The sequence below is a fragment of the Meles meles genome, chromosome 8 (genome assembly GCF_922984935.1).
Source record: "Meles meles chromosome 8, mMelMel3.1 paternal haplotype, whole genome shotgun sequence".
Lineage (NCBI taxonomy): Eukaryota > Metazoa > Chordata > Mammalia > Carnivora > Mustelidae > Meles > Meles meles.
This window is the reverse complement of record NC_060073.1, coordinates 11,141,784-11,155,882: the sequence shown is the minus strand read 5'-3', so window position 1 is coordinate 11,155,882 and position 14,099 is coordinate 11,141,784. Positions and strand designations below refer to the sequence as shown.

Sequence of the window (14,099 nt, the reverse complement as noted above, 5' to 3'; positions counted from 1 at the left end):
ACCAAGAGAAAAGCGCTAGCAAAATCACTGGTTAATATCTTTTTTTTTTTTTTGTAGGCTCCATGCCCAGTGTGAAGCTCAATGCAGGGCTTAAACTCATGACTTTGAGATCAATACCTGGGCTGAGATCAAGAGGAGGACGCTTAACCTCCTGAGCCACTCTGCCACCCCACTAACTTTTTTTAGTATACCCAGTTGTAGTGGTTAGTGATGTTTGTCATGATGTTTGTTAACAAAATGTTAACTTGTAGAAATTCAAATTATTCTTACCTGCTGTTTGGTCTTTGGGATAAAAGTGGGAATGACTTGTCCTCATGTGACTGAGGTTTCGATATGAAAAGCCTTAAATACCATACTTATGAGAACAGCCTGGAAGTGCAACCAAGATCTAAAAGCAAGTTTCTGTTATTGGGTCCTTGGCCTCCCTATCTCATGCGAGCGGTAGTTTACTCATTGAAGTTTCACTTGCAGCTGCCCTGTGGTAGGCAGGGTAGGATGACCCACAGGAAGTCATGGTGACTACACAGAGCTGAAAGTGATTGTCCCACTACTCTTCAGATCAGGTCAGACTCTTCGGTGGACATGGTTTTAGGAATGATGGTGAGAAGGAGCTCTCACCTCCCATTTGGTGCAGTTCTAAAGGGATGCAAAGGTAGGAAGATTTCATTTTCTATTCTCAGCTTCTAGGAAGAGTTCTGGGTTGAGCTATTGCTGGGTGATGTGTAGAAACATAGATCAAATGTGTCTAGTAAAGGCTGAGGTGAGAATGAAATTTAGGATGAGTTAGCCTGCTTTTGAAGGATGGGTTCTCATCTGCGTGGGAGTAAATGTTCAAGCTGTGGAATTGTGCCCCCTTCAACATTTACTTCAATGGGAAGACATTAACTAACTTCCAGAATATATGGAATGTGAACCAAAGAAATTGAAGGAAAGGAGAGGGAAGAAGTGGCTGGCTAAAGGTGTCTGATACAGACCTCTTTTCCTGGTAAATGGCCCTATTGTGTATATTCACGTGCAGAAAGCAGCTCAACACAACTTGGTTTCATTCTTGATCTGATTTGAGAGGGAAACTATGGAACTTGATCATGTAAGGAAACTCTTCTGGTCCCTCCTTTGTTCCCTGTCTTGTGATAGAAATATTACTCTTTCAGGGTGCCTGGGTACTCACTCATTTAAGCATCTGACTCTTGATCTCAGATCAGGTCTTGATTTCAGGGTAGTGAGTTCAAGCCCTGTGGCGATCCATGCTGGGGGTGGAGTGTACTTAAAAAAAAAGAAAGGAAAAGAAATATTACTCTTTCGTGAGACACATAAAATTATATATAAACATGTTTTGACATTGTCCCATATCTATGTGTCTTAAACACACAGAAAAATTATCTGAGATCCAATGTAACCTAAGGTCACAAGTTTAGGTTTTATCTTTGGGATGTTTTGCTTAGACCTGGATCCTGATCACAGAACAGATGGTTGTCATAGTTCTGTCAGTGCTGTTTTTCCCGGACAGAAGTAGTGATGTTATTGTTTGAGTCCATTTGTAATTATCTCTGTGTGGGCAAATATGCAAGAATGACCACTTGTTTTCCCTTTAGGGATAAAGAATGAGGGGCGCCTGGGTGGCTCAAGTGGGTTAAGCCTCTAGAGGCCTTCAGCTTAGGTCATGATCTCAGGGTCCTGGGATCAAGCCTTGCATTGGGCTCTCTGCTCATCAGGGAGACTGCTTCCCCCTCTCTGCTTGCCTCTGTGCTTACTTGCGATCTCTCTTTCTGTGTCAAATAAATAAAAATAAAAAATCTTTTAAAAAAAGGAATAAAAAAAAGGAATAAAGAATGAGACAGAAACTAGGAAATATAGACAAACCAGACTTATTATGGGTCACATTACAACCAAAGCAGACATATCAGGCAGAATGAACAAGGGTGTGTCAGTCATTTTTTGCCACAGTAATGGTGCATAACAAATAACCCCCTGAAACTTAATGGCTTAAAGCAATAAACATGCATAGGCTGACAAGTCTGCACATGGGTGTGCATGACCCTTCTGAAATTCCCTGGGATCACTCACACGTATGAGGGTCAATAATTGCTCCCTGGTTAGGTATGACTTCAGCTGAGATGAATGCTACTACTTTTCTCATTTCTGGTATCTTTTATCCTCAACCAAGGTGGCCCAGTAATGCTTTCTCAGCCATGACATGAGCTCAAGAGCCTATGCTTTTAAAACATTTTCTTATATCCCATTGGCCAAAGTGAGTCACAAGGCTGAAATCAAAATTGAGGAGGAAGGGAAATATATTCCATCTTTTAACAGGGGCAGCGGTGTGTCATGTGGCACTGGTGTGAATGCAGGGAAGGGTAAAGAAGAGAAGCTGTCAATGCAACAAATCTATTTGCAAGGGTAGTATACAACAATTAAAGAGATCACTGAAAACCATTTTGAGTTGACCTGGCACATCAGAGCTTTTAATAAATCATCACTATGCTTATGGTGTAGGGCAACATTAACAGAGGCAAATTTGCTAGAAAAATTGAATTCTCATTTGGTCCAAACACAGAAATGCTAAACTGGAAGGGGAGATGAACCATGAGAGACTATGGTCTCTGAAAAACAACCTGAGGGTTTTGAAGGGGTGGGGAGTGGGAGGTTGGGGAACCAGGTGGAGGGTAATAGAGAGGGCACATATTGCATGGAGCACTGGGTGTGGTGCAAAAACAATGAGTACTGTTATGCTGAAAATAAATAAATAAATTTAAAAAAAAAGAAATGCTGACTGACATTGAAGAAGTGATAGAATCCCTTGAAAACTAAGTTCTCTTACAAGGAAACTGAAGGTTCTCATTTTATGTAGTTTCTACTCTCATGCACTTATGAATTCATGATATAAATTAAAAATTTATTTTTTTTACTGTATTGTAGGCTTCCAGTTGACAGGAATTGTGCATGTTTTGTTCATTGGTATATTCCTAGCAACAAAACTTATAACAGGGCCTAGCACATAGTAGACATTTAATCAATATTTGTTGACTGAATGAATGAATGAATGGATAATACTCTTGTGAACAAGAGCCATAATGCATGGCTCTTACAGGACTCACTAGAATGATTCGTTCTTTTTCCATCAGTCATTTTTTCCCTAGAAGATATAAATGTAAGCATTCTTCATGCATATTTATCATATTAAATTTTAATAATAATACAATAAAAATAATGATGATGTGCTATCTATTCATATTTTGATTATACCAAGCACTTAGTTCCAAGTTTTATATGTACAAAGCTGTTGAAATCATGCAGGCATATGACAAGCAACAGGAGGAGAGTACCACAAGCACCCCCTTTTGTAATTTTGTTATTTATTAAAAGAGTTTATCTATTTATTTTAGAGAAAGAGAGAGAGAGAGTGGGGGGAGGGGAAGAGGGAGAGAATCTCAAGCAGATTCTGCACTAAGCATGGAGTCAGACACGGAGCTCCATGTCCTGACCCTGAGATCATGATTTGAGCTGGAACCAGGAGTGGGATGCTCAATGGACTGAGCCACCCAGGCCCTCCCACTCCAGTTTTTATAATTTTAAAAACTAAGGCATGGAAATGGTAACAAAGATATACCCATGTTTGCACAGTGTGTGACTGGAATTATAACTCAGACAATTTCATTTACCATCATACCAAACTGCCTCATGAGACCATTCTTCCAAAGGCCATTTTCATGTCTACAAGAAAGGGGTTGAAGAATGAATCTGTTCTCTGTAAAATATTTACATTCACAGCACTAAAGATTGTGTTACTACACCAGAAAGAGCAACTGCATGGTTTGGCCCAAATCCTCCACAGAAAAACATCATCCAACTAGACCAAACAGACAATCTGAAGACCTTCCTGAAGGGGGAGCCCCAAATACTGGGGGTAAGTGAGCTTGACCTCCAAACATAGTTTGGGAAGATAGCCATTTCCAGAGAGGAGAACAGTTGTCCTTTGTGGCTCCTGAGGTATGATTAACTCTGTCATAAACTGACCTCCATAAACCTCACTGTGGCAGGAAATATATTTTTTAAAAATCAGAGGTCCTGTAATCTGAAAGGAAAATGCATTTCTCTAGTGAGAAGGGAAAAAGAAAGTTATCATAAAACCTTTCTAAACAACCTTGAACTTGAGAAAAGGTCATGGACTCCCAGGGGTTTCATCCTGGGAGCCTTTTCAAAACCAGGAGATGGGAAATAGCTCTGTGTAAAGACCACAAAACCATCTTCTTAGAAACCTGTGTGCTTCCTACTCTGAGCATTTTTTTTTTTTTTTTTTTGCTACCCAGTTGGCTCAGATCCTGATTGGTTTGATGAAAGTGTGCTTATTTGCTATAGGTCTGTTTTTTTATTCTTCTGACTTTTCCCATCGGTGTTATTCCCCAACCATGGACTCAGGATATCTTAGATGGGGATCCTTATTTGTGAGTATGTTGGAATATCTCAACTTCCTCAGTGGTAGCATTCTGGGAGTATTTCTTCCAGCCTTCTCTTTAAAAAAACAAGGACTTGATCTGGGATTTTACATCTTAGAGCAAAATATGTGACCTAAACGCTTTGGGGTTCTGTTGAACTTTGGTTTGGGGAAAGTACAAGTGCGGGCTCACCAGGCTGAGTAGATTCTTCCATTTTTAGTTCTTCGTGTCTGGGGCTGTGTCTATTGCTGCTGGAAGAAGCATGACATTAAACCCGGTAAGTATTTCCCCAGGCCCGAAGCAACAAGCAGAATCAGAAGTGCTCCATCTCAAGACAAAGGAAATAATTTCCAATTCTCTGAATTATCTGGGATCTAGGGGGTCACGACAAATTCTTCCATGAGGAAACTAAGGTTTGATTTACTTTTTCAGCCCTATTGTCTGATACTCCATCCCTAGGATTAATTTGTGAATACAGAATCCAATCCTTCAGCCCATCTTTCTTAGACTTAGGAAAATTATTTGAGAATGTGTCTTCAACCCCTTCAAAATAAGTGAATGTTTTTCTGTTTCCCAAAGGGAGGAAGAGCATGGAACGGAAGGACATAGGTGACACTGATTATTCTCTTCCAGATCAAAGGCAGCCTGGGAGTGAACATACTCAGTGCTGTGGTTGGGGGAGTAGGGATAATCTTGTCAACAGTAGAACTGACTGTGGCACATGGATTGGAAAAAAGTTGTCTTCTTCTTGTAAGTGTTTCTGAGCTGGTTTTATTTTCTGAAGTTATCTTTCTATTATCTAAATGTAGGGTGCCTGGGTGGCTCAGCCAGTTAAGCGACTGCCTTCAGTTCAGGTCATGATCCCGGAGTCCTGGGATCGAGTCCCTCATCAGTTCCCAGCTCCATGGGGAGTCTGCTTCTCCCTCTCACCTTCTCCTCGCTCATGCTCTCTCTCACTATCTCTCGAATAAATAAATAAAATCTATTATCTAAGTATACATTAGTCTGAGATGACTGTCTCTCAGTTGATCCCTGCTTATCACCACAAGCAGTAAGATCTGGGACTTTGATCTCATGGGGAGAATTTTCAGCCCCTTTTTGGCTGGGACCTACAAGAATTTTTTCTCGCATTCTTCATTGAACACAGTGATGTTAGAAGATTGAGCATCAGGATCTTTCTTCAAAGTCTCCAGGTTCAGAGTTCAGAGGTGTCTCAGGAAGCTCTGTGTCATATGCGGGTGGGGCAGGTAGAGTCAGGGCCTCCAAGCCAAGATGCTCAGAGCCTTGGGGGTGTATGTGGTGTAAGGAAAGAACAATGATATCACTTTCATAGACTTGGAGGTTCCTGCTCTTTAGATGAGAAAAAAGTACAAATTCACACAGCGAGTTATTATAAGGAAAATAACTTGAAGTGGGCAACAGAGAGAATTTCTAAGCCAAGAAAACTAAGGAAACACATCTGTTATAATCCAAATTTGCCCTGCATTTATGAAGGTCTAGAGCAGACTCCTCTCAGCCATTTTAGGATTTTTCTTTTCAATTTTTCTTCTTTTGGTTTGTTATGGGACAGAATGTAACTGTTTCTTTAATGGAGAATGAGTCAGATTGGAATCAGAGAATCCAGGGCCAAGGGAAGTATCCATCTATTAATTATATTCCTTTGCTTTTTCCTCTTCTCTCCCCTCATGGAAACGGCTTCTTTGTAGAGGGCATTTGAGATTGGGCTACTAGTCCTCTCCCTGCTGGAAGTCAGCATCGCTATCTCTCTCTCTGTGTTTGGGTGCAAGGTGACCTGCTTTGTCACACAGGTAAGCGTTCAGGACCTGAGGGAGTGTTCACATTTGTCATGTGATGCTGAGTCTGTGTTCCTGTTTCTCTCATTGCGTCTCTTCTCTCTGAACCAATGAGAAGGATAGAGAAGCAGAGTGAAGGAAAGATTGCTGTGTCTATGACTTCTTCCTGAAATTGGAAGAGACAACAGAACACAGAGATAGACCTATGGTGGATGTTTCTGGGAGCCTCATAGATCTTGCTGGATATTGATTTTTATCTAGTGGGAGTACAAGGCCCTGAAAAGGGGATATTGAACTCTCAGGTCCCAGGATACAGAAAAGAATTAGGGGTCCCCAGGATGAACTCAATCCCTCTAGCTGGAAGAGTATGTGAATAACACTATATGTTTTTCTCAATCTTCACAGGTGGTGGTTATTCCACCAAACAGTGACAAGGTGCCCTCAGTAATGGCCCCTTATGAACATATTTATGAGGACCTGGAGTTTTAACAGAATAGTTTCTGCTTTTAGAAGAATTATTCATTGAGTATCACTAGGTCAATAATAACCTGCCTGCCAGAAAGCAGTCACATTTGTGCATGGGAACATAGTTATTACAAAACCAAATAAAATACATTTTTCCCTCTATTGATGCTGATTGTGATTTTGAATCCCATCCTCCCACATCATCCCATAATCAATTATATGGAGGGATGCACAGTACCATTTCTCATGATAACTTTTAATGGAACTATACCACACATACAGAAAAGGGAATAGATCATTGTAACAGCTGGTCAATTTTTTTTTCCCATTTTATTTATTTTTTTCAGCATAACAGCATTCATTGTTTTTGCACAACACCCAGTGCTCCATGCAACAGCTGGTCAATTTTTAAAAATTTTTATTTTTAAGTAATCTCTACACCTAGCATAGACCCCAGACTTACAACCCAGAGATCAAGAGTCGCATGCTCTACCAATTGAGCTAGCCTGGCGTCCCCAATGTTTAGATGGATAGAAAGTAAACATCTTCATGTAACCAGCACTTGTATCAATGAGTAAACATTACCAAAGTTTTGGAAGACCGTGAATGCCCCCTTTCATTCACTAAGATTCCCCAGGGTAAGAGCAGTCTTGACTTTTACCTAATATGGGTTTTATCTGTTTTTGAATTTTATAAAATGGAATCGTGCAATATGTGTAACTGAGTATATATCCAGGATATGGCTCCTTTCTTCTAACATGTTTGAGAACTTCATTCATGCTATTGCCAGTGACAAAATTTCTTTACTTCTACTGCTGCAAGATAGTGTATTGTAAAATTTATAGAACCATCTATTATCTATTTAAGTATTGATGAATATTTGGGATGCTTCTCTTTGGGATGAATAGTGCTGTGCATGAAAAATGTATCTATATACTTTGGTACAGGCATGTATAAAATTCCATTGTGAAATTTCTAGGTCATATCCAAAATGCATAAAACACATATAGGCCTTCTAGCAGTGCCTGAAGTCCAGTCATTAAATGTTTTCACCTCGACAAATGTGATTTTCATTTTAATCATTTTGATGTAGTTGTATCACATTGTAATAATTTTAATACTATTTATTTTATAACAGCTTTAGATTTATTTATTTTTTTATTTATAATTTTTTATTTTTTATTAACATATAATGTATTACTAGCCCCAGGGGTACAGGTCTGTGAATCACCGGGTTTACACACTTCACAGCACTCACCATAGCACATACCTTCCCCAATGTCCATAACCCAACCACCCTCTCCCTACCCCCATCCCCAAAACCCTCAGTTTGTTTTGTGTGATTAAGAATCTCTTATGGCTTATCTCCCTCCCGATCCCATCTTGTTTCATTTTTTCCTTCCCTACCCCCCAAACACCCCAAGTTGCCTTTCAAATTCCTCATATCAGGGACATCATATGACAATTGTCTTTCTCTGATTGACTTATTTCACTCAGCGTAATACCCTATAGTTCCATCCATGTCATCACAAATGGCAAAATTTCATTTCTTTTGATGGCTGCATAGTATTCCATTGTATTATATACCACATCTTCTTTATCCATTCATCTGTTGATGGACATTTAGGTTCTTTCCATAGTTTGGCTATTGTGGACTTTGCTGCTATAAACATTTGGGTGCACGTGCCCCTTCGGATCACTACATTTGTATCTTTAGGGTAAATACCCAGTAGTGCAATTGCTGGGTCATAGGGTAGCTCTATTTGCAACTTTTTGAGGAACCTCCATGCTGTTTTCCAGAGTGGCTTCACCAGCTTGCATTCCCACCAACAGTGTAGGAGGGTTCCCCTTTCTCTGCATCCTCGCCAGCATCTGTCATTTCCTGACTTGTTAATTTTAGCCTTTCAAAATCATGAGAAAAGTGTCCCTCAGAGAACTGAGTCCTCACAGAATTTTCCACTCACTGACCACACATCAGGAATTTCAGACATGAATGGTATTGAAAAACTAACTTTTTTGCTCAGTGCTCCTGGCAAGATGCAAAGGCCTAGATCCCTTCGCTTTTGGGAGGGTGTCCAGCATCTACATAACAAGTGGCTGTGGTCAGTTCTGTGGTGAGAATTTACAGAGGAAAATTCAGACAAGACCAGTTTATAGATTTCCATTAAAAGAACAGGATATACTTACTGTAAATAAACTTCCATAGGAAGACCTCCATACCACATTTCCATACATGAATATTTCTTCAAAAATTATCATAATTGTGCCAAGCTCTGCTACAATAGCACTGACTGTATTCAATCCCAGGCTGCATTGGATCTGAAAAGAATGAGATAGAGAAGTTGTTGCAAACCCTTCTCCTGTTCTTCCTGTGTTCGACTAGTCAGTTGGGGTCATTCAGCTGCTCTGAGTTGAGTATGGGAATTTGCTTGGGGATCTTCCCCAGTCTAAGGAAGAAGGATGGGCCCCTGGCACAGTTGCAGTTTTGGCTACCTCAGGCTTAGGCACAGGAAACATGGTGCCCATGGAACTTCACACAGCACAGAGATAAGCCCTTCATTCTTGCCTATGTGCCATGGAGGAAGCACTTCTAGGGGATGCCCCCCAAACATTTCTAGGGTCCTTCGTTAGAGAACCAACAAGGTTCTATGTGCATAGCCTTGTAGCTGAGCAATTCCTTGTTTCACTAGACCTACCTGAACCTCACCAGTGAGACACTTACCAGACACCTGGTTACTTTTCTTCCCACAGCAATGGACAGTGCTCCCGATGTGAGGAACTGACCAAAGAAAGAGAACCCACTGAGGGCTTGCGCCTGCCCTCCCGTCCTTACAACATCCTCCTTGCTCCCCAAACAGTCAGCCCGAGCTTGGGACCTACACAGCAGTGTGTGGATTTTTGAGAGAGAAGGATGAAGGTATTGCAGGTACCTGAAAAATTGCAAATGCTGGAACAATCACTAATACTCACAGAGAAGGATCCCCATATGTGATAACCTGTTTTAGTGGCCATGTAATGAAGTCTGTAGTCAGATGGAGAAAAAGGACTGATTGTCACACCCAGGCACAGCATTATCAGTCCAATGAGGATCTGAGCCACCTGGAGGGTAAAAGACATCCTTGAGGGGGCAGCTTCTCAGGAGGAAGATTCTCTCTCAGATAAGTGCACACTAACTTCTCTCCCACCTCTGAGACCCCCAGGCCTGAGACGATCTCCCAGGAAGATAACAGGGTACCCATCAAGTCTTTTTCCTTGTCCGGTACAGGACATTGACAGTAGCTTAAAACTATTTTTTCATGTGATTGCTACCTAATTAGAGACTTTTTTAAAAAAAAATTCCAGTGATGGACAGCTTTACAACACTTCTTTCCACTTCTTGAATCTATAAGGTTTGTGCAGCTCAGGAAGCCTCCACTGTCCACCACAATCAATGATCTAGAGAACTGGAGTGTCATGAGGAAATCCCAGTCCCATCCTGGGAGTCGTTCCTCTCCCCACAGCCTGTGTGCTGATCTTGTGCCCACTCACCCCTAGGACCTGTGGCTGTCCCTTCAGGAAGAGTAGCAGATTCTTCTGCTGCTGGGAGGGCAAAACCCAGGCACCCAGGTGGCACAGCTGGCTTATACTCTCACTCTCAGGAAGGTTTATTATGTAGTCCTGGGCTGTCTCTGCCCAGGACTACACAATAAACCTCACCCAGGAGGGTGAGGACCTAGGGTTTGGGCAACTCATTCTCTACTGGAGAATTTAAAACACAAGAGCAGGAATTTAAAGCACTGGGAAGAGAAAAGAGCAAGTGGCCCAAATGATCAGTTAGGGAAATCAACAAAGAACTCTAAAAAAAGAAGTCAGTGCCAGAGGAGTCCTGGCTGTTTACTGTGTGGTTGGCAGTGGTTTATTCTGGACAACTGTCTTTGAGGGGATGCCTGTTTGAAATGAACGCCTCTCAAAATCAAAGCTTAAGTTGTCAGACACTTGCGCTAACAGATATGAAAACAAAACAACTTTCAAGGTGAAGCCCACCTACCTGTGCATAAGAACTGTCTTCTGAGGGCGACTGTGTGGGATCCATGCCTTTACCCACAGGGACAGGTTAAGTCACAAAACCTGAAGCTCAAAGATTTGCTTCCACTTAGGGATCAGTCACGTGCCCAAACATTCCTTTCTACCCGGCAGTATTTAGAATTAGTAATATGTCCCCTTATTATGATGTTAAGAATCCCAGTCTCTGGTATACATGCAATTTTTGAGTAGTAAGTGATTTTAATTGAGTAATTTCTGAGTAAATAAAAGTCTTCTCAGGATGTCATGGAGGCAGAAGACTACTCAGGAAAAGCAAAACCTATCACCTCCTATTCTTTTAGAGGTCGAGCTTTAAGCAGGATCACTAACAATAATCGGGTTAATGGAATCTCCAACTAATTTCTTATACATGCTTCTCCCTGTCAGTCTGTTTGGTCTGTCTTTCCTAAATCCCAATCATATAAGGAATGGATAGAGGAAGACATCCTAATGAGGAGAACCAAGGCAAGAGAAACATCAATAAGATTAAATTTCCTTACTACCTATAGCCCACTGATAAATGCCTGAGACACACAGAGTGTGACATTCTTCAAGGAATTCACAGCTGCCTGAATGTTAGTGCTTTGCTGGAGAATAAAAGCGATCTTATCTTGATGACAAACAGGACTCCAGGGTCCTGTAAGTCTTCTTTAACATAGGGAAATCCCTTTAGAGACTTCCAATAGCTCCAACCACCCCCCCCACCCCGAGTTAGAAATAATAATCAGTTGCGTCTCGTAATCCCAGTACAGATCTTTCTGCCCACGGGCACTGTCCTCATGCTATCATAAAAAGCACCTTTTTGCACCAAAAAAATCTCAAAAATTTTTTCTTATGCATCCTGCTCAATGACCCCACATCAGTCCCACCATCCAATTCCCATCGTGTCTGTTCACCCTGTTCTTGCCTTTTTATTATAAAATTGTACCACCTCTCTTGAAAACTGATTAGTGGTTTCTTTTTCTTTTTAAGAATTTATTTTATTTTATTTATTTGCCAGGGGGCAGAAGGAAGAGAGAGAGAGTGCACAAGCAGGGGAAGTGGCAGGCAGAGGGAGAATTGGGCTCTCTGCTGATCAAGGAACCCGATATGGGACTTGAACCCAGCACCCGGGGTCATGACCTGAGCTGAAGGCAAGTGCTTAACCTACTGAGCCAACCAGGTGTCCCTGATTTCATGGTTTCTAATAAAGCTGAACATGTGCTTTCTGAGATAGATGTCTAGATAAAGAGAGAATTTTTGATGACGAAGAAAATTTTAAATCCTGCCAACTCAGAATCCTTTCAACAAAATGTGGAAAAGACAGAAATCAGGTTTACATCTTTTTTAATGCTAGCAAATTTATTCACAGTTGTATTGCCAGGTCTACAATATCTACAAATATTGCCCTTTTTAAAAAATCAAGGTAAACCATGAGAGACTATGGACTCTGAAAAACAATCTGAGGTCTTGAAGGGGTGGGGGGTGGGAGGTTGGGGGACCCTGGTGGTGGGTACTAGGGAGGGCACGTATTGCATGGAGCACTGGGTGTGGTGCATAAACAATGAATTCTGTTACACTGAAAAGAAATTAAATTTAAAAGATGGGGAAAAAAAGAGTTGTATGAAATATAAATCAACTGAATAAAAGGTATTGTGAAAAAAAAATCAAGGTAAAGTTGACACACAATGTTATCTTCTATTTTGTAGAATTTTGTACCCCAGGTGTACAACCTAGTGATTAGACACATCTGCAAGTTGTGGGGAAGGAAAATTTCTTCCTCTGCCATCCAAGGTCTTCCAGCTGAACTAAGAATTAAATTTACATGACACAGATAAACAGGAGGAAAAAACATGGTTGAATTATGGGTGCACAGAGGTCCACTAATAAAGTTGAGACCCCAAGAAATGGCCAAGGCAAACAGTTGTTATATATTTAGACAAAGAGGCTACCCATTTGGGATGAATTTACAGGAAAAGGAAAAAGGGCATTTCAGAGCTTTAATGAGTAAGGAATTCTAAGCAGAATTTGGGCTGAGGTAGTAGATTTGTAAAAATGTAACAAGGTTTATTTCTATAGCTTCTTCACCTTTAAAGTCCCTTTCTCAGGTGATAAGGGTGTCCTTTTACTTCTTAGGACAAGCAGGGTAGGTTTCCATATGGGAGATTTGTTCTCCACTTTCAGAGGGACAGAGGAAGTTCTGGGTGTCCTGGAAACAAGTGTTTAACAAGTTGGTTTGATTCAGAATGATCAATATGCCATTGTGGTACATTTTGAGGTGACTTGGCCTTGACCCCTATAATTTTAAGCAGACCTCACCACATGCATAACTACCACCTGTCGTAGTACAAGATTACACCACCATTGACTATATTCCCTATGCTGTGCCTTTCACTACTGTGACTTATTCATGCCAGAACTGGAAGCCTATAACTCCCACACGTCTTCACACATTTTTCAATGTTACTTTGAATAAGCATAAGCCAGTGTACCAAGTACATCTGTAAGAGCAAATACAAGTTAAAAATAGAAGGATTAATTTACCCTTTTGAAAATCAGGGAAAAGACTTCCCTCTCCCTCTCTTTCTTGTAACATTTACTTTAGAAAACTGATAAAGTCTTTCTCTGTCTCATTGAAATGTATGTACATCTTTTTTGAGACAGGGAAACCGAAGGACTCCATAAAATTCTGCTTTTTGCTCCTTTTCCTGCTTCTATTCTTGCTAGGACCTGCACCTCCACCCCACTCTGTACACACCTCAGAATGCAAATAACATATGTCCTCCTGGTAAGGGATAAGGAGTTAATGATTTCTCTAAAAGAGACTATATCTAAGGAAGGACCAGGTGAGAATGACCGGACAAACCCTTCATATGTGTATTCCAAGCCAATGGCACTAGACATCTTGACACCCAGACCCCCTGTCTTTAAGGAAAGACACCTGGACCCTCATCTTTGCTCTCACCAGTTCCTGGATACCTGAGAAGACACGTATGCCAGACCTCCATCCTCAGTAAAACACCCCAGAGCCTGAAGAAAGATGAGACTCATGCTCCTTTTATTTCTGAGTCTCCCAGATGCTCTCTTTATCTGCTCTCCTACGTCTTCAGTAAACTCTTCTCTCACTTCCTGCTGGCTCACATTTGATTTCCACCCTTCAAGAAGCCAAAGACCTTCTTGGCTGGTCTTGCAGAACCCAGTCTGGGTCCCTGTACCCAGACTTCCAGCATCATTTGAAAAACTAAATACATTTCTTGTCAGTTTTAAGACCCAGGAATGTCCTTCTCGGTGACCTGGGACCATCTTTTTGAAATACAGTCATGAAGAGAGTGCCCCTACCTCCCAGTTTCTCTGAAGGGTAAGAGTC

General features: G+C 41.1%; 1 protein-coding gene across 6 annotated transcripts; it reads left to right on the top strand.

The window, feature by feature from the left end:
• The first annotated feature begins 524 nt into the window (after positions 1-524).
• Positions 525-10,358, top strand: LOC123949131 (membrane-spanning 4-domains subfamily A member 4A-like). Of its 6 annotated transcripts, none has more exons than XR_006820022.1 (5): positions 525-652; positions 3,769-3,904; positions 4,654-4,846; positions 5,067-5,183; positions 6,140-6,984. XR_006820022.1 is itself a non-coding variant. In XM_046016476.1 (5 exons), exons 1-5 carry the CDS (start codon positions 645-647, stop codon positions 10,034-10,036), a joined length of 366 nt encoding a protein of 121 aa, XP_045872432.1. In that variant the 5' UTR covers positions 525-644; the 3' UTR covers positions 10,037-10,358. The 6 variants fall into 6 exon arrangements, 3 of the variants coding, with proteins under 3 accessions (XP_045872432.1, XP_045872431.1, XP_045872430.1); XR_006820024.1 differs by lacking the exon at positions 4,654-4,846 and adding an exon at positions 4,357-4,446; XM_046016476.1 differs by lacking the exon at positions 4,654-4,846 and adding an exon at positions 10,034-10,358 and having other exon boundaries at positions 6,140-6,241.
• The last annotated feature ends 3,741 nt before the right edge of the window (positions 10,359-14,099 follow it).

What these genes read in the sequence shown, in the direction of transcription:
- LOC123949131 (XM_046016474.1), top strand. An exon ending in GGGAGCCCCAAATACTGGGG is followed by an intron (nt 3,905 to 5,066) that starts GTAAGTGAGCTT and finishes ATTCTCTTCCAG; the next exon opens with ATCAAAGGCAGCCTGGGAGT. An exon ending in AAAAAAGTTGTCTTCTTCTT is followed by an intron (nt 5,184 to 6,139) that starts GTAAGTGTTTCT and finishes GCTTCTTTGTAG; the next exon opens with AGGGCATTTGAGATTGGGCT.